This window comes from Polyodon spathula, chromosome 1, assembly GCF_017654505.1.
Source record: "Polyodon spathula isolate WHYD16114869_AA chromosome 1, ASM1765450v1, whole genome shotgun sequence".
NCBI lineage: Eukaryota > Metazoa > Chordata > Actinopteri > Acipenseriformes > Polyodontidae > Polyodon > Polyodon spathula.
Genome location: NC_054534.1, coordinates 20439558 through 20460251, shown reverse-complemented (window position 1 = coordinate 20460251; position 20694 = coordinate 20439558). Strand labels below are relative to the sequence as shown.

The following is a 20694-nucleotide window of genomic DNA, read 5'->3' as shown; positions in this document are numbered from 1 at the left end:
GTTGGAACCATTTTTATTTCTTTTTTGAATCACACATTTTTAATTTACTTTTCAGCACTTGATAATTGTGTATTTATTTATTCTACAATTTATCATCAGGCATAGGTTTTCAATCAAGATAACTGTCAATAATTAGCAACAAATGGGTTTCATACAAAATATGTTACTTGCCCAAATACTTTTGTCAACGTATGGAATTGGTTATGTTAAACTGTGTTGTTTTATTATAAAGCTGAATCACTACTTAATATCTTTCAATAGAACAATTAGAAATTATCAAAATATGTGGTTTTTCTTTTGCCTGCGACTGTGTGAATAGACATGCCTGTCACAGCCTGCGGAAGAGTATGTAGACACTCTGTACTAGGAGGGATGGGTTTATATTATTTTTGGGAAGGAGCGTTCCAGTTCTGTTTGTTATTTAAGTTGGGGTGTTTATTATTATGTTTTTCTTTTTTTCTTTTTTTTTTATTTGCCTTGTGGGTATCTGTATGTATTTTTTTCAATGTTGATGTAAGTGCTTTTGCAAAACTCAATTTTAATATTGTCATGCCAACAAAGCCTTTTTTGAATTTGAATTTATATATACAGAACAGTGCAATTCATATCACCTGATGCCCGGACAACAAGTTTTGCCATTGTACTTTGCCTGATGGACAAATCATTTTTATTTATTTATGTTTCCTATGTTCACTCTGTTGCTAGAAAAACACTCCAGGTACATTTCTAGAGAGCCACGCAAGAATTGTAGCACCTACACACAAACATGTTAAAGTGTTTAAGTCCCATCCCTATCACTTCTGATTGGCTACCTGTGGGAAAAAGCGGATCTTCTATTGGTTACAACAAAAACCCTGAAAGGGCTGCCCTTAGAGCCTCTGGCAAGGCACAGACTAATCTTTAAAGTTATTATTTACATATTTTGTAAATTAGCAAATAACTGAGACTGCTTTCTTAATACATTAACCTGACATTTAAATGCAGCAATCTAGTAAAGGTACAAAATAATAATAATAAAAACACACCATAGTTGCTAATGTATTAGCAGATTAGAAACGTTGTGGTCAAGAATGTATTTGTTGGGATGTTTAAAAAAAAAAACTTAAAGTTTACTGTTTCGAAGCATTTCAAAACAAACTTTCCCTTGCAAAATATTTACAGATTTTTTTTTTTTTTTTCAATGTAGTGTTGCTAACCTAGTTTACCATTTATCATATTTACATTTATTTTACTAGATTTCAACAGAAGCGATATGAGTTATTTCTTGGACATGCACAGTCTATCAATTTGTGCAACTATTGAAACATGAAGACTGGCAAATATGTTTATAATGATAGAAATTAAGGGGTCTATACTGGCAAGATTTACAGGCTGGAAGAAAGGTTTACAACACCATATATCGGCATGTAAGCCATTCTTCCAGCGCGTAAAGTCAGAATAAACCTCTAAATGCTTATAAATTACATTATCTGTACAATATTGTATTATTTTTAAATAAAATACAGACTATACATCTCATGGCAATGTGTTTATGTATTAATTCATTTATGTGTGTATTTTTCAATGTTTCCCTCTCAAAAAACAAAACAAAAAAAGTATCACAGAAATAAACAAAAGAAAATGATATTTTGTCTTTGCAAAATTTGATGGAGCCTATCATAAACATTGCATGCATTTTAGTAGAAACACCACAGAATGCAGAGAAACTTGACATGTTATACACAACCTTTAAAAATCTGGGGTGCAGCCATTACAAAAACGTCAAGAAAAAAAATCAGAAATCCACAAAGCAGCAGTAACAGTTGGCAATGATTTTGTATCTGTGATGCAACAAACTAAAACACCTGTACATCAGTTGAATTCAGCTTATAGAGAAAGAGTAAACAAAAAAAAAAAAAACAGGCAGAAGCTTTTTTATATTTAAATAACTCCAAGTACTGCTTACTGCGAATTTAGTGAACCAGTCAAGCTACAAGGCTACATCCACCCCTGTTAATCACTGATTGATTGTTTGTCTTCACTGTTAAATAAAACCAAAATCCTACAAGTTATATTCAACTTTTTTGTATGTATTTTGTGCGACGGGGAGGGGACAAGTAGAGTCGTCTAGCATTTTGTCCCTTGGACAAGAAGTTTTTTTTTTTTTTTTTAAATTGCACACCCACATACACACAAACATATATATATATATATATATATATATATATATAGTTTCAGTGCAATAGTAACTTCCTAAACTACTGCTCCAACCCCTAACCCTAACAGAGCCTTATGAAATTTGTGTTAACAAGAACACAAATGGATTCACAGATTCAAAATAATAACGAGGAATCCAGTGTTGTATGAAAAAAAAAAAAATGAAAGAAGAATAATTAACAGCGAAAAAAAGAAACAAAAAAAAAAAAGAATTTGCCACAGAGCATTAATCTTGAAATTACGTATTTGAAAAGAAAATGTGAAACTTTTGAAACGTGCATTTTGTACAGTAAAGGGCAGGCATTCACAGCTACCGTGCTGAGGAGCGGGCATTAACTACTACTTTTTCACTACACTGCATGCGAATTTACCTCACTAGTAACAGCCTTTCAGAATGTCAAAAAGGCTTTTAGCAACGGGAAAATCAGCAGCTAAAAAGCTTAGAAATGAAACAAGAACACCAAAGTTGCGAGAATCATAAGTCAGATCCCTGATGATTTCAACGAATTGGGTGGTTCTGCAAATGCTTTCAACATTCAAATGACTGGACCTGAAAAGATACCTGCAAAGATCATTTAATGTAAAAAACCCATTAAGTATGAAGAATATACAGTAATAAAGGCTAACAAGATGCTTGGCTATATTGTGAAAAGTGTTGAATTTAAATTAAGGGAAGTAATGTTAAAACTGTACAATGCACTAGTAAGACCTCATCTTGAATATTGTGTTCCGTTCTGGTCACCTCACTACAAAAAGGATATTGCTGCTCTAGAAAGAGTGCAAAGAAGAGCGACCAGAATTTTCCCGGGTTTAAAAGCCATGTCATATGCAGACAGGCTAAAATAATTTAATGTATTCAGTCTTGAAAAAAGAAGACTACGCAGCAACATGATTCAAGAATTCATAATTCTAAAAGGTATTGACAGTGTTGACTCGAGGGACTTTTTCGACCTGAAAAAAGAAACAAGGACCAGGGGTCACAAAGGGAGATTAGACAAAGGGGCAATCAAAACAGAAAATAGGAGGCACTTTTTTACACAGATAATTATGAGGGTCTGGAATCAACTCCCCTGTAATGTTGTTGAAGCTGACACCCTGGGATCCTTCAAAAAGCTGCTTGATGAGATTCTGGGATCAATAAGCTACTAACAACCAAACGAGCAAGATGGGCCGAATGGCCTCCTCTCGTTTGTAAACTTTCTTATATTCTTATGTTCTTAAGAGAATCAGCGAGACTCCCAAGCACTACAAACCATGGTCACAGACAGTATGAAACCTGCACATAGGAGTGAGGAAATTGTTGAAGATTTTGTTGTGGTGCCTGAGGCCGATATCCCTCTGAAAAAAGTTACAGTGAACTGCATAAATGCAGAATGTTTTGTTTACATTGTTGTTATCTTTTCTGTCAAATCATAATTTTTGCATTGCAATCCAATTCTAAATGAAGATTTTTGCACATAATTATTAGGCTACTTAACTGTTGTCACTGTATTAAACAATTTTGATTTAAAAACAACAGAAACACAGAATTACATTTTTTTAAAACTGAAAAAAAAAAACACAGAATACACAAAAAAATAAAACCGATTTCATCAGGCCCTACTAACTGGTGTCTACTACTGTTGAAAGCCTATAAACTTTAGAGATGGTAGAATCTCTAGCATCTATTAAAAACCCACTCAGTATTTTGCTTGTTTTTTCCACTCATTATCTTTCTGTACTTATCATAGGCTTTCTATAAAACTGAAACAACTCTTATTTTCTCTGAACACCTTTGCAAGCAGTAATAAATTAAATCCAAAAGACAGTCTCACACTTTCAATTTTCCCAAGGATAACCTCTCACTTAATCTCCTTCTTAAGCTTTTCATAAATCAACCTTGCAAGAATAGAAATCTAATTTCTACTTTCTTTTCTGAATAGAAAGTTACACTTTCGATGCCTCTGCACTGGACCTGTCTATTTGTATCTGAGATACCTTGTTGGTCTTTTGTAGAACTTTACTTCTTCAGCACTGGTGTCACTACTTTGGGAGTAGTTTACAATCATTTCAATGGTAATTAATCTTTCTGTATAAAAAGGACACTTTAAGGGGGTATGTTTGTTGCCTCCTCATTAACATATTTATCACTAGTTATTCCCAATGTTATACCTATTTACAGTCAAGACCACAGTGCTCCATTTTGTTCAGTTTCTGTTACCCTGCGAAACATCATCCTTGAACGCTCTCACAGCTGTTCCAGTAATATTTTTCCTCGCTTCATTTAACAAACGTATTATATTTAAGGTCTGTTTTTTTAAAGGAATTCAGCTTTTTATTTTACCAGGAATTGTCATTTTGCCAACAAAACGGCATACATCTTAAATCGTTGTTGTTGCTGAGAAGACAGATAATTTAATGAAGGGATACTTAATAACACTATCTACATTTTGTAATTATTTAATTTTTACCTGTTTAATTTGCTATGTGTGTTTTCTATCATTCTCAAAACTGAGAGAAAACGAGCTGGACAGCTGGATTTCTGAATTAAGGTTGTTTTAGATATGACTACTAGGGGTGTGCAACTGTAAGTTCTGTCCCACTGCAACTTTGGCAGTTGTGAGTTAGTAAATGGGAAATCTCTATACAAAATCAGTTTTGATTGCTAACAAACTCCAAATTAAAAAACAAAAACATCAGTTACAGGTTTGGGACTGACCTTCTTTTGACTGATTTAAGTATTGGTTTATCTTTTCCCTCCAACTTCTTTTTTATATATTCATTATTTAGTTTGTGTTTACTGTTTATTTGATTACATGCTACATTAAGGGAATTCTCAATTGAAATATATTACATTTTTATTTATTTTTTCACAGGAGGGTTTCAACTAGCAAACATTATGAATCATATTAGCTGGAGCATGAATAAAATGGTACTGTAGTAGTAAATAGATATCTTTGCAAATAATTGGTAATTGTGATTTTAGTTTAGTTTAGCTGAATGTGTTCACTTGTTATTCCCTTTGAAGAAACAGACTATTTTCTCTAGAAATGGGTTGGAACACATTTCGGATTAAAGATGCGGTATCTAAAACACATTTTTACACCAGAGGTTTTCAAACTGGGGGCAGTGACAAGGTTATCAGACCTTACTGGTGACCCCCAGGACGCAAATTTGAGCCCTGCGGTTGATATTTAGTCCTCCGGCTGGTAAATTTCGTGATGGAATATTTGAATTTGATATTGTAAGTTGGGAAAAAAAAAACATATAGTAAAATTAAATTATTTATATATTTATTTTTAAATTCGACTTGTTGTTTCTGTTTTGACAAAATACGCAAACAATTTCATAAAAATTGCAATTTAAAACTAAGCTTAAAACACCTGTTAGTGATAATGATAACTTAAACTAGAGAAGTTTACATTGAAAACAGAAGAGGGTTTTATGTTTTCAAAACTTTTGGGCACTACTGCATGTACATAGATGTGTCAAGAGTATTATCTTCTCGGTTTGCCGTCTGCTACATCCCTGAGCTACAGAAACCAAAAACTAAACATGAAAAACACGTAATATCAAACTTGCCATTTAAAGCTATACAAAAGCTGAAAAATTTCACAACAGAAATAAGCATCCACTGACTTCTCTGAGATTTGAGACTTGTGTATTGCATCTGGTATCTGGCAAGTAGAGTTTCCTGTAAATAATTGTGATTACAACATTCCAGTTGAGTAGCATGAAAGCAAAAACGCTGTTGCAACAACATTAGTGATCCAAGTGGAGCCGTCTTTCTGCTGTCCCTAAATTAGCCTTTTTTTCTTGCATTGCAGACAGATTCCAACTTTATATTTTGCCTAAGGTTCAACTCCTTTGCTTACATGTTGAGCATAACAGATGATACAAATAAAATGTTGTGACAGAAAGACAACGATTCTTGGTGATAAATCTCCCTCCCGACCTGTGAGGGTGCTAAGTAACGGGAACAGAGTACTCTGGACTACTTGGCCTGATACTTTGTTCTAAGGGTTAAAAGGAAGTCTGTCATGTAGAAAAGAGATAGAGCTTCGGTACACTAACTCATTGACCTGGAAGAGAAATTATGTGGCACCCGCGGATTGGAGGAGAGGCTGCAATCGTTGAAGCAATGTTATCTGTTCCTTCATTTTGGTTATTATAAAGTGACCCGGAAGGAGCTGTGTTTGTTTTGAAAATAATCGTGAGGGTTTTGTTTTGTACTGTCTACTTTGTTACTTGCATCACTAGACAGCTAGCACGTTCCAGAGCTGTTTACCAGCACAATCCCGGAACAGCACTTCACTTGTCTCACAGTAACTTATATTGTACCACAATCGCTATTTCACACACTAAAGAGACTTGTGTATGTGTTTCATGTTTAATGTGGGGATGCAGTAACGGGACTATTATTTCGGGACCAGCTTGGAAATTATAAACGTAAGTAATACATGCCACCATTATTATTTATTGGTTGTTTCGCCACCAGGCACGGGACAAAACGAATAAAACAAACCTTTGCACCTGGATTACAATTGCCTGTCAGTTCTTTAATCACCTGCACCTGCACACTATTAACCACTTTGCCACAAATGTAAATAATGTACATTGGAATAATTACAAAACAACAACTTTCTGGACACCTTCTCCTAAACACAAACCAGGCGCACACACATCATTACATCCATTGCACTACTAGGGCAGATGCTGGAGGGCTAACGGTCACTTTTGTTTTCAGAAAAGGGACAACCTGTGCTTCATTGTGACATTTGGCTACACCGAAATAAAAACACAAATTAGGACAGTTTCACTGAACTCTTTTTATCTCAATCAGTGGCCTTAAAGATAGATCAATACAGGGTCCCCGAGTGGATCATCCAGTTAAAGCGCTGCCGCTGGGAGCGCAGGATGAGTCATACAGCTTGGACGGTGCCAGTTCGCGTCCGGACTGTGCAAAGAGGCCGAACTTTGCTGGTGACACTGAAGGGGGCGTCACATTGGCTCTGACGCTCCCGGGATGAGGGATATGAAACCAGCAGGGATTGCTTCTCATCGCGCAACAGTGAACCCTACTGGCCACACGGAGCACATTTAGAGTGGATAAAAAGCAGGGCTGATCTCTGTTCTACAGGATCAGTAGCCCACCCACTTCTCCTCTGGATTGCTCGGCGTAAAAGTGATTTTGGCTTTAGACGTGTGACGTCAGAGGACGCTCACATGCAGTCAGAACCTCTGTGCTGCGTGGGGACTCGCTGCAGATATTCTACATTAAAAAAAAAAAGATAGATCAATATTAAAATAATTTGAGGCAGATAAGACATGATGCAATGTATTTACAGGAATGACTTGGTGCATCCAGATAACACTGTAATAGAAAAATCTGTGTATCATTTTCAGTTGGAATGAAACTAATTACAGGCTTAGTAATCCATCCATAACTATAAAAACCCTCAATAGTGCCACATTTAGAAATACTAAAAGAAAATAAATAAATTCAATGATAAAAGTTTTGACATTCTCACATGGCTGGAACTGAAGGAAGCAGGGACCAGTTTTACAGGGGAGCCTCACCCTGATACACTGTCTCTGGTTTAATCATTTTTCCTTTTCCACCTGTTAACAGAATAGAATATTTCTCAACTGCTGTTTGTGTTGTGTGGTTTGGGGCTGTTTTTACTGTTTTTAGTGAATTTTACTGGGTTAGGTTGTGATCTAGATCGTGTTGATTGAGGGAAATGTCACTGTTCATAAACATAAAAAGTGGTTCTATTCTCTGAGGTTTTCTCTGAAAATATAGTGACTGGATTAATCTTTTTTTGATGGACAATTTCAAAGAGAAATGAAAATATGAGCAAGAAATGACTCATAACATTTGAACTACTCTTTCTTGCAACTAAAATATTTACAACGAGTTTCCTACTGCTACAAATGTAATTTATTCCTCAACATGCCTTTGCCTTTTCGATTAATTAAAAATGACCCATTACCTTTAAAAACAAGTAAACAAGTAGCATACATCCCACGCCACATCTGTGAAGGAAGTCTAGCAAGACAGAATAGTACAGAGTAAGAAATGAATACTTTAATAAAAGTGGCATGCTTATGTCATTAGGTAGGAAAATGATATGTTTGTATGCTAAAGTATATTAAAAACCGATTTTTAGTATGTGGAATATGTTCTTGTGTTCTGAAGATACGTGCAAAAATGTTAGTGTGACATACGGATGGACAAATGTATGGACAGACAGAGAACTTCACATATTCCCCAGAATAATACTCTCAATAACTTTTGCTAAGTAATATTAATACCAAGTTTCATTCCAATTGGATAAGCGGTTTTCCAGCTATATGGGAAAATGTGAAGTGTGATGCAAATGTATGGATGTACAGGCCTATGTATATACAACTGCCTCCACTATATAGAAAAAATGTTCTTGTGTTGTCTTGTTTGATGCGATGTATGTTTTGTTTAGATTAGGTTAAACAGAGCTCTGCTTTTAGTCAATGTAGCAAAGTGGAGTTGCACAAAATACCAGGATAGCAAAAAGGAAGCCCTACAGCAGTGATATTAACAGTTCAGTTCAGAGCAGGGCAAGCTGTAGAAGTACAGTAATCGGCACTGGAGGCCAGGTTTACTGCATTGCCCTAGGAATGACATGTTCATGGCACAGATTACTAATTGAATATAAAAAGTGTTGTTTTTTATCTGGAAGGAAACCCAGTATCTTCCAGCCAAATAAAAAAGAACAAATGCTATTTTTTGGCTATGCCATAGGCTCAGAAAAGGGATAATACATCTGTCTCTTATATATATATATATATATATATATATATATATATATATATATATATATATATATATATATATGAGAGAGAGAGAGAGAGAGAGAGAGAGAGAGAGAGAGAGAGAGAGATTGGAAATTTTGGCTGTGATTGGTTAAAACCTCATCATAGGAGCAAACATAGATTTTACTACTGCCTTCACATCCTTACACCACCAGGCAATATTCTCGGTCTGTCATGTCACCATTCATATCACTGTCCGCCCCGCCCCTTTTTAAAGAAACGCCCTCCAAAAACTGCTGAACGGCGATTTTGTAACCGAACAGAAAATACATTATAATACTACAAAAGAAAGAAAAAACTTGCGGTATGAACTTAAAAAATATTTGCTGTTATTTATTTATGTTATTATGTTATTTACTTATGCTGTACCAGCTATGTAAGAAATAACCCACGACAGGGTGTGCAGTAAGACAATTCTTACCGTATGCCCTCGGTGCATTATTAGGCCTTCAACCACCCAGGAAGTGCAGTAAGAATTGATTTACCACACATCCTGGAGTGGGTTATTTCTTTTATAAAACAGCTACATTTGTTTTGTTTTTTTGTTTTTTTAATAATTACACAAACTACAGTAGCTTTTTTAAAAGAAAAATAAGAAATATATTATGTATCCTTCCACTGTGATAAAATTGTCCCTGAAGACTGATTGTAACATATATTTTGTACTTTTTTTTTTATTATTATTTGCCATAAACATTACATTGAATATTGTCATTTATAGTAAAATTTTTGGGATGAAATGACATTTGTGAATTGAAAGCAGACTGATTTCCCACATCTGAGGGAGGATTCATGGAACAGCCAAACACTGCACTGGCACACCAGGGAGGGGCTTCCGAGTGTTTTTTTTGTTTTGTTTTTTTTTGTAGGAAATGATCCTAATGAGGCTTTGCGGTCTTCAATAGAAGCTCACCAATAATTTCTGAGGCTGTTTTCACACCGATGCCGGTAACCACAATAATTTCCCTAGATTGTAAACCAGCATTGGATGATATGTGGACTAAACGACTTCCGTGTCAGTTTGTGCAGTGCTGCAGTCCTTCCCGTCTGTGACGAGCACAACAGAATTCTATGCCGAACCCAACCTTAGTTAAAAGCCCAACGGTTGTGTCAGCAGAGAGCAGGAGAGATTTTAATTTTGTTTTAAATATGTTTCTGAAATCAGAGGGTAGTGCTGAGATATATCTATTGAATTTAAAAATTGCATACTCGCTAGTCAGATTTATAAGGTGCCATTTAGTTTAATAAGTAGATGCCACTGCTGCATATACAGTATATTCATGCTGAGTGAGACTTAGTGACTAAGTAAATACCACAGTATATTTGTCAATTGTTGTGTAATTCTTAGTGACAGAGATAAAAAAAAAAAAAAAAAAAAAGATTGTTGAGTGATTTAAATGCTGTTTTAGTTGTATGTTAACATTTTTACCCACAGAAACACTGTTTAGATAAGTGTTACTATTCAGTTGTAGTAATATTAATAGATCAGGTAAGCAAGTTGGTCTGTGATGTCATAGCCGTGTGGTAAAACAATTATTACTGCACGGTCATGTGATCTTGTTCAGCCAATCCCAGCACTTAATTTATCCAAGCCATTTTATATATTTAAACAAAATACTGTAAAGCCATAAACATTTGCAACCAAAATATTTGGCGAATCACACCCATAAAATCTATTTTGCTTCACAAATGTTGGCGACCTGTTACACTGGTAGTGTATATTACTTCATCATATGTACAGCACTAAAACATTTTTGCCAAAAATGTTTACTTTGTTTTCATATGCGAAAAACGCATAATAAAAGGCTTGCAAATATTTATGGCTTTACAGTATATAAAATCATATTTACTATCCAACCTTGCCTCTCATTATTTTGAGTCAGTCACTGACTCATATTAAATATGTACTGCGGCTTCGGGCATTATAGCCCCGTCGGTAACAACAGTCTTCCCTCAGGTCAATAATTTTCCACTATAGCCCTCCTCTCCAGTCCATGTGTACTACATAATACAATGTAACATCATTATAATGAAACCCACTGGGACATTGTCAAATGTTTGTCAAATATAACATTTTGTGTCTGTCCTCACTGCCCAGTGCCTTTCACAGCGTCAAAAACATATACTGCAGTTTCGTTGACGAATCAACAGTTTTCTGTTGTTGATGTTTATCAGCATCTGCCCCACACTCCCCTTCTCTTTAAAGCCACACAGCCACATTTAGTTAGAGATTTGTAGTATTAATCAATACAAAAGGGGGAAAGTCACAGAAATGCTTTAAGGATGGAAAGACCTCCCCCTACTTGTCCTTTCAGAGGCGGGCGTGCTTTAAAACTAAATGCACTGTGAAGATCTGTAATGTACCGCAATACATACAGTATGTGTCAGTATCCAAGGTCACATATAGGACAATGACATGTTAGTGCTTATTCCTATAACTGGAAAATACACTCCATGCCATTTATCATTTTTCATGTTAGGGACTGCATAATGGAATAAGCGTGGATCTCAGACACATTAAGAAGGTAGTACTTTAATCCAAACTCAACCTTCATCTTGCAATCACTGATGCAATCTAGTATGGATTTTTTGCAAGGGACGAGGGAAAACAGTCATTACCTTTATTTTTATTATTTTATTTACCTTTGGAGCTACAGAAATTGCAATAAAATGATCCTCAGAAACTTTATTTACTGTGTTTGGAAGGTATAGAGAGAATTTCTCAGACAACACAGAAAAACAGTTGCGAAACAGAATCATAATCTTAAATGAAACTGTGTATTCTAGTGGACAGCATAAGCTGAACAAAATCCCTTGACTACTCTGTTTAATACAATGCTAACAACTTCGCATCACTTATCGCGTAGAGTTTAAGGTACTGGGATGCTTGGCTAAATAAGCACTCACAGAGAATATTGTAACTTGCTCAATTAGATACTGGGCATTTTTTAATATTAATACCAGGGTTAAATTTAGGAAACAACTTTTTTTTTTTTTTTTTTTTTTTTTTGTTTTCTTAAGTCGCTTATTAAAATACAACTTGGTTCCCAAGACACATTTAAGTATAGTATTTAATTTCTGTGAGCCAGTATTACACATAATCAGTTCAATCAGGTATATTCAACTGTACTGTGTGAAATGAATACAGGCTTATACTGAAGATGCCCTTGGGTATTCATACTAGAAGATGACATAAATCACCTTATTTTTCCAATATTTATTATTAATGGGAAAAAGGGCAGCAACAAATATATTTTTCTTAACCCAGTTTGCAAAGGAAATATATAGTTTAATAACAACTGCAGATAGACAGACATACAGGCAAGCAGACAGAATTTGGTTTATGTATCGCATCATAACATATATTATAGTCAAATACAAGGGGAAAAAAATGCAAAAAAAAAATGGTGACAGAAAAATATCTGTCAGCCTTTTAATACCACTTAAAGGAATATCCAAATGCTCTAGTTTAGCCTACAATTCTACGTGCTTTTCACTTATGACGGTATTATAGGTAAACGTATGTATACTGTACCATTAATAAATATGGTGACAATCTCATACTTTTTCAGATATAAAATCATTCCAAACACATTTCTTTCTTTTACCAAAATAATTAATCCAGTGTTCTCGTGATTTACATGTCACCAGAAACCCTTGATAGAATTACAGCCTTATTACGCACAGTTGGGTGTATATTATTCTCTAGACTATTACAGACTTCTGTGTGGTGTTCGATGGCCAAAGTACTGTTAAATGCCCATTGAAGTCACTGAATCTGAGATATGAGGCATCAAGATGTCGCGGCACTGACACAAAAGCGTTTATTTTTCTTGTACAATACCCACGATCAAACATGATCAACAAAATCACAGAACAGAGCTGTATATTGAGTATAAAGGCAACATCTGGAAGCTTTGTGTCTTAATAATCTGTATAGCAAAAAGTCACCTGACTCCAGCCATCTTAGTTCACAGGCCAGTGAAGGGTGTCATTGGATTGTGCCTGTGGGGTTTCCATTACACTTAAAATGTGAGTTGCATCTTCTGGCTACAATTTGGGAGGATCATTGGAAATGAGTCATAGCAGGGCTGAGTAACGCAAGAGAAATAGAAAATACCCTTAAGGGGCCCTTAAAGATCAGCATTCATCATACCTTATAACTGTAATTTACTAACTGAACTAAATACCAGCCATTTTCCGAAGACACATAATTTAGTTATCAAGCTTAAATACCCGATTTCTGTCTTGGATTGTATTTCTTTTTACATTACTGTGGTTAGTTTTATTCAGCAGATAATATACATCCTAGTATCCTTAATCATAATGCCAGTCTGTAGAAAAACAAAAACAGAGGTTAAACCATCAAGACAAACAAAAGTGATTTAGATTTGCCAAAAATATACATGATACCTGCTGCCCTGTTTAAGGAGTGAGAGTGGATATTTAAATACTGTAGAAGAGGACCTTCTTACTGTGACAAAAATTACATTTCTGATGGTTATAGTTCTTTTTCAAAAAGGCATGTCAATTTTTCAAGCTATATAAAAATGTCATCTTTTTTTTTTTTTTTAATCAAAAAGCATACACTGCCTCTCGACACCCCCTCCCCCCTCCCAGCACAAGCTTTGTATGCTTTCTGAAAATAATAATTTTGGACAGCTCCTTAGCTGTCTACAGAAAACTGTAATTGTCACACTTTTAAGTATGGGTCAAAACACCCACACTTTTTTTGCACATACTGTACTGTATAGTTTATTTTCACAACCAGGTTCAGCAGGCCAGAGTTTTACAGTTTGTTTCTTCCTCGGCTTGACAACTAGATACAAATATATATAATATATATATATATATATATATATATATATATATATATATATATATATATATATATATACACCCCCTTTCAATATTTTCACTTTTTGCCTCCTTTTAGCCTGGAATTAAAATGCATTAATTTTTTTTGTTTTTTCTACGCATATCTGTATCTACACATCCTATCCCACAACTTCCAAGTCAAAAAAATATTCTAGAAATTTGTAGAAAAGTAATTAAAAATAAAAACTGAAATAGCTTGGTTGGATAAGTGTCCACCCTCCTTGTAATAGCAATCCTAAATTAGCTCTCTCAAGTGTAACCAATCGCCTTCAAAATCACACACCAAGTTAAGTGGCCTCCACCTCCAGTGGCCTGTTAAATTGTAGTGATTCACATGATTTCAGGATAAATTCAACAGTTCCTGTTCCTGCTGGGTAGTGCATTTCATAGCAAAGACATTTCATGAGCACCAAGGCGCTTTCAAAAGAACCCCGGAACAAAGTTGTTGAAAGGCACAGATCAGAGGATGAGTATAAAAAAATATCAAAGGCCTTGAATATCCCTTGGAGCACGGTCAAGACGATTATTAAGAAGTGGAAGGTGTATGGCACCAAGACCCTGTCTAGATCAGGCCGTCCCTCCAAACTGGATGACCGAGCACGAAGGAGACTGATCAGAGAGGCTAACAAGAGGCCAATGGCAACTTTACAAGAGCTACAAGCTTTTATGGCCAAGACTGGTCAAAGTGTGCATGTGGCAACAATATCCCAAGCATTCCACAAATCTGGCCTCTATGGTAGGGTGGCAAGAAGGAAGCCAATACTCAAGAAAGCCCACCTTGAATCCCGTTTGAAGTACGCAAAAAGTTTTGTGGTCTGACAAAACTAAAATGGAACTTTCTGGCCTAAATGCAAAGCGTTATGTTTGGCACAAACCCCACACAGCGCATCACCCAAAAAACACCATCCCTACTGTGAAGCATGGTTGTGGCAGCATCATATGGGAATTTTTCTCATTGGTAGGGACTAGGGGACTTGTCAGGATAGAAGGTAAAATGAATAGAGCAAAGTACAGATAAGTCCTTGAGGAAAACCTGCTGCCCTCTGCAAGAAAATTGAAACTGGGACGGAAGTTCACCTTTCAGCATGACAACGACCCAAAGCACACAGCCAAAGTTACACTGGAGTGGCTAAGGATCAAAAAGGTAAATGTCCTTGAGTGGCGCAGTCAGAGACCCCGACCTAGTTAGTGGCATGACTCCCCAAGGAACTTGACCTTCAACAGTTTTGTAAAGAAGAATGGTAAAATATTGCCAAATCTAGGTGTGCAAAGTTGGTAGAGACCTATCCCAACAGACTCACAGCTGTAATTGCTGCCAAAGGTGTTTCCACCAAGTATTAACTCAGGTGGGTTGGAGACTTATCCAATTATGATCTTTCAGTTTTGTATTTTTAATATATAATTTTTTTCTTAATAAAAACTTTTTTCCCCTTAACAGTGTGGAGTACGGTGTGTAGATAAGTGGGGAAAATCCTCATTTAAATGCATAAAACTCTGAGGCACTGACACAACAAAATGTGAAAAAAGTTCAAGGGGGTGTAGACTTTCTATAGGCACTGTATATTAGTGTTCCGCAGTATATCGATACCCACGATACCAAAATCCTACGATACCTAATATCGTGGTAAAATAAAAATACCGAAGTATCACTGTTTTTCGATGCTGTGTTTTATTTATTTATTTATTTCGCGCTTTTAAAAGAAAACTCTAATTGTGTGCTTTAAAAACAATATGAACTAAGCTTACTCATTTCCACTTAGCTACCTCAACTACCCTGCACGCTCTGGGAAAATTAAATCTTGATGTCTAACTATTCTGGATTTCAGCCAAATGACAACAGCAATCTGATTGAAGAAGGACAATCAAAATAATGAACGTGTTTTAAAGAAGTGAAAAACAAATGGAGGAAATGTCAGCAATTTATTGAAATATCTTTGAAGTCAACCCCGATCTCTTTGCCGAAGTTCACTTTGACTGTAGTTTCTTCCGTTCTTTTAGTTTAAGTGAATTCCAAGTCAAAGCAAAGATAACACATAAAACAGGAGTGCACTAGAAGCTGATCAAAAGGGAGTTCATTGATACTTGTTACTTCGTCATTACAGTGCATTGTTAGAAAGCACAAAAATAAAATTTGTTGACATGTGTCATTAAAACTCTACCGCATGTCAAATGTTAGCGGTGCTTTTATATTCTTTGGATTTTGTGTTAATCCATATTTTATGTGCATGTAATGTGATAGCTGTGAAAATCCTGTGTTCTGAATTGCATGCATGAGCGGTGGATAGACGAGGATGAATACAGACTTCACTGCCAGCACTTTGGTTTCCCTAACAGGATCAATGTGACGCCTCAACTTCAGAGGTTCTGAGTCACACAACAGTCCAGTTCAGCATGAAAGCAATGAAAAGTACTTGCAGTTTATTATAGTAAGTACAGTTGTAGTCTTTTGTCTAATTTACTCTCTTTCCAAGATTTTTAACAACCAAACAAGCGTGATGGGCCAAATGGCCTCCTCTTGCTAGTAAAATATCTTAAGTTCTTCTTTAATGACCACTGAGGCTTTGTTTTGGCAGAGACTTGGCTTGAAACAGAGTTATGTTTTAATAGCACGTAAGAGGAGGGTATCTACATTAGTGGCCCATTTGTTTTGGAAATGCAGCCTTTAAATATAATGCTTAACTTTAAAATTTTCACTACTGAATTGCATATGTTAGCAGTGTTTTTAGTAATGCAGTTCGCCAGAAAGTTTTTTTTTTTTTTTTTAAATCCTGAACTAAACTTATTCAATTATTTGTAAGCGGTGATCTAACACTATAACATTCTAAAACAATCGTGGTGTTTAAAATGAAGGAATACAATGTTTGTGTGTATTCCCTAATGCAACATATTACTGTGTTCGTTTAAAAAGAAATGTTTTCCTGTGTACGTGAATCAATCAGGCTAGTCTACACTGAGTGATTTTGAAACACTGGCATGATTTCGTTAGCGCTGGCTAATCCAGGGAAAATGAAAGTATAACATAAAAAATACAGTCCAGAGAGTCCAGTTTCTGGTACTGAGAGACAGCACATCAAACATAATAAATAAATGCTATAAACCCTACCTTACTGCAAATGGAAAAAACAGAGCGGACATGTTTTTGTCTATCTAATAGTATTCAATAAGCTAACCTAGCTGCAACATTTCCAAAAAATACAGGTTGGGGGTGGCGCATAATTTTAATGCTACAATAGTCGAGTAAAGACACACTCTATTCCTTTTTCTGTTTTTATACAGTGATTAAACATAGTTTGAAGTCTTTTACCAGAGATTAAGGACCTTGTATTGACCAATCAGGTAAAAGAACATATCCATTTCATAATACATCATTAACTATGCAGTAAATGACATGACAGACACATGAATATATTTAAATAGAAATAAGTGAGTGTGGTTACCATGGCATCAAAAGCGCATAAATACCATCACTGTTTGTTTTCAAACACACTTTCCCTTGACAGAAACGTTGGGTCTGTTGTGGATGGGTCAGTGAGCACAGGAGCATTGGTCAGGGCATGGCACAGATGGGAGAAGGCATGCTCGGTAGAGGCTCGAAGTGGGTGCTCTTCTCAAGGAGGAGGTGAAGGGGGCTAGCGATGGTGGCGAATCGTTTCACAAACTGATAGTAAGAAGCGAGATCTAGGAAACTGCGGAGCTGCTTCATGTTGACTGAGGTGGGCAGAGAAAAGTGGTTTGGCGCCTGAACAGATGGCACTTGCCCGGGTGCAGTCACAGGACAGAAACCTGGATCCTCTTCAGCACCTGCTGCAGGTTCAGCAGGGCCCCGAGAAAGGGCCCCAGTAGATCATCTAGGTACATAATGTACGCCTGCCTGGGAATGCCGTCCAACACCCTCTCCATTCAGCTGTTTGAACGTGGCCGGAGCATTGCACAAGCCTGAAGAGCATGATGTTGAGAAGGCAGTCCTGGCTTTGGCGTAGGGAGAGAGTTCCACTTGCAAGTAGCCACTGTGCATGTCAAGAGAGCTAAATGATGAGCACCCGGCGATGAGGTTCAGGACTTATCGATGCGGGGCAGCGGGTATGAGTCTTTCCCCGTGACAGTGTTTAGGTGTCAGTAGTCTACACAGAACTGAAGACCCCAGTCTTTCTTGCCGACCAGTACTGCCGGTGCAGCCCATGAACTGCTGGACGGATTGATTATACCCACTTCCTGCATCTCTTAAATGGTTTTCTTCACTGACTCACATCTAAACAGGGGTAGCCGGCATGGTGGTTCCCGGCTGGGGGTCCAGGCCAGTCTGTCCTCCATCCTCCGGCTTGACTGCACAGAGGTGCTCAACTCTCACAGTAGCATGCAGAGTTGGCCATTCTCCCGTTCATCCAGCCCCTCACTGCTGCGCTGGTGCATGCTCTCCACCGCCTCGCTGAGGGTGGCTCTCGTCCTCACCTGTCATGGAACTGCTGCCACTGTTCTCCTCTTCCTACTGTGCATCATGACTGGTCAGCGTCATTTGCAGGAGCCCTTCAAAGGACTGGCACTTGTCGTTGTTCCAGCAGAGACGAGTGCAGTTTCTGGCATGTCCAGGAGTAACAGCAGCCCCACACCAAACTTCTCCATTCCTCTCTCCAGTCCTTTCGCCTGTTGCCGGAAATCGAGCCTGATAATGCACTGGTCTTGAATGTCTGCGATCCGGACCTTGTGATAAAAAGTGGTCTCACTCAGGTGCAGCTACAGTAGCCCGCTCCCTCGTATCGGTGACAGATGTCAGGTCACCGTCTGCAGCTGCGCCGCAGTGGGCTCTATCTTGGCCAGGCTGGTCTCACTGGCCTGCTGGAAGATGTCTGGCCAACATCTCTGTTCTGGTTCTCCAGCGGGGCGCTCTTTGGGAACCAGCCAGATCCCGTGCGCTCTGCCGTGGGTGGGCACCACTATCTAGCGCTGGCTGCTCGTTACTGAGCCTCTCCCACTCATCACAATGGCCCTGAATATCAAAGCTTTTCCGACCGTCAGGGAGGGCTTTTGTGGTGATGCTTTAACTTTTTGACTGTTTTTTTTTGTGTTCCGAGCCAAAATCAAAAATGACCAGGAAGGATGAGAACAGTCGCAAAACCCTATTCTGACACTATGATGAATGTTATGTAAATGAAGTAAGTACCTAATTAATACACCCCTGTGCACAAATCAAAACGGTTGATGTGGTCAGATTGAGTATTTTCCGTTTATAGTGGTTCCACCTGTTTCAAAGTCCTAATGGAGATGAGAACCTATTTCAAACAGGCTCCGTGCAAAATAATAAAAATATCTGACTATACTAATGGTGATAGTGTCCTGATTGAAATCCTGAAATGACGTAACAACTGTCATTTGAGTCATTAACATACAGGTTTCTCTTAAACACTGAATAGTTATTCCACAACCTTTATGTAAATTGGAAATTGAAAAAAATGCAGAAAAGTGTTTACCTTTATAATGGAAATGCGTTTGAGATAAGAGTCGGGTTAAAACAGAGGGAGACCGCGAGTTTCGGACTGTGGGAAGACATTTTTGATATTCAGGGCCAGTATGTCTAACATTTACATTGCAATTATACTAATTTCTCAATACAGTTAACTGGAACAACACAGCAACACTGCGACTCATAAAACGTATTGTATTACTATAGGGACTGGTGAAAAAGGACCAGACTAACACCATTAAAAACAGCCGCTTAACTGTTAATAGACTGCTTATTAACTTGAAGGGGGCGGGAGAGGGGGAGGAGGGGTTGAATTTGAAATGTTGTTATAGAATAGCTTTGGTAATGCTGTAATTAAATTAAATGCTTAATCAATCGTTATTTGTATCTGTATAACCATGATAGCATGGGCTACAGCGAGTTTTGAAGTGACTTATAGCATTGGTTCTTAATATCCACAGCATAATGTAAATTAGACTGCTTCTACCCAAGCCACTGGTTCAAGAGAACCTGGTCACGTCCTAATGCTAGCGGTATATTATTATACACTTATCAATGCATCAGGAAAGCTAAACGCACATAGGAAGGCGATAAATTTGCGAGAAACAGGCGACTAAAACAAATACACAATTAAAAACAACGCACTTGTATTAAGTTATCAGCAGTAAAATTACACTTTTGACATTTTCTACATTTGTTAGGAAAAAAAAAAAAAAAAAAAACACGATGTAAAACAACTTCTAATCAGGTCGGTAACATTACAAAAGTTTAACCAGGTTATAAAAAACAACACTTACCTCTTTGAGTTCTTTAGCCACATCCTTCAAATCACCCAGGACAGTTTCCAGATCCTCCACAATTGTCTTGATCTGTTCTTTTACCTTGGTTTTGGAGGCTGCTCCCTCTGACGATTCTGCCTTTGGTTTCCCTGACATTCTTGGGCACAAGTCAGGAGGTCTTTATGATCAAGAATAAATCCGTTTATCGCAGTCAGAAAAGTGTGTTCCCCGCATTTTCAGGGTCTATGTTCTATACTTTACATTTAACAGAACTGCGCTGAACCAGGGCTGCAGAATTCCACCCTACACGCCTGCGCGAGAGTGCATTGCAGAATTAGAAAAAAATAATAATACAAAAAATAAAAAATAATATATATATATATATATATATATATATATATATATATATATATATATATATATATATATATATATATATATATAACTGATTAATTATGTTGAACAAAGGTTTGCCATCACATATGTGTCCTACAAGGTATAAATCCACGTTCTTTCCAAAAAGGGAATACTGCATTCCTTTTTCCAAAG

The 20694-nt window shown here is 36.9% G+C and overlaps 1 protein-coding gene across 1 annotated transcript in view; it reads right to left on the bottom strand.

The window, feature by feature from the left end:
- Positions 1-20441, bottom strand: part of LOC121315385 (protein Largen-like) — a 56030-nt gene extending 35589 nt beyond the window's left edge. The window contains exon 1 of the mRNA XM_041249441.1: positions 20164-20441. Within this exon, the coding sequence (XP_041105375.1) occupies positions 20164-20301 (138 nt within the window). The 5' untranslated portion in view covers positions 20302-20441. The remainder of the gene's footprint in view (positions 1-20163) is intronic.
- Positions 20442-20694: the final 253 nt, after the last annotated feature.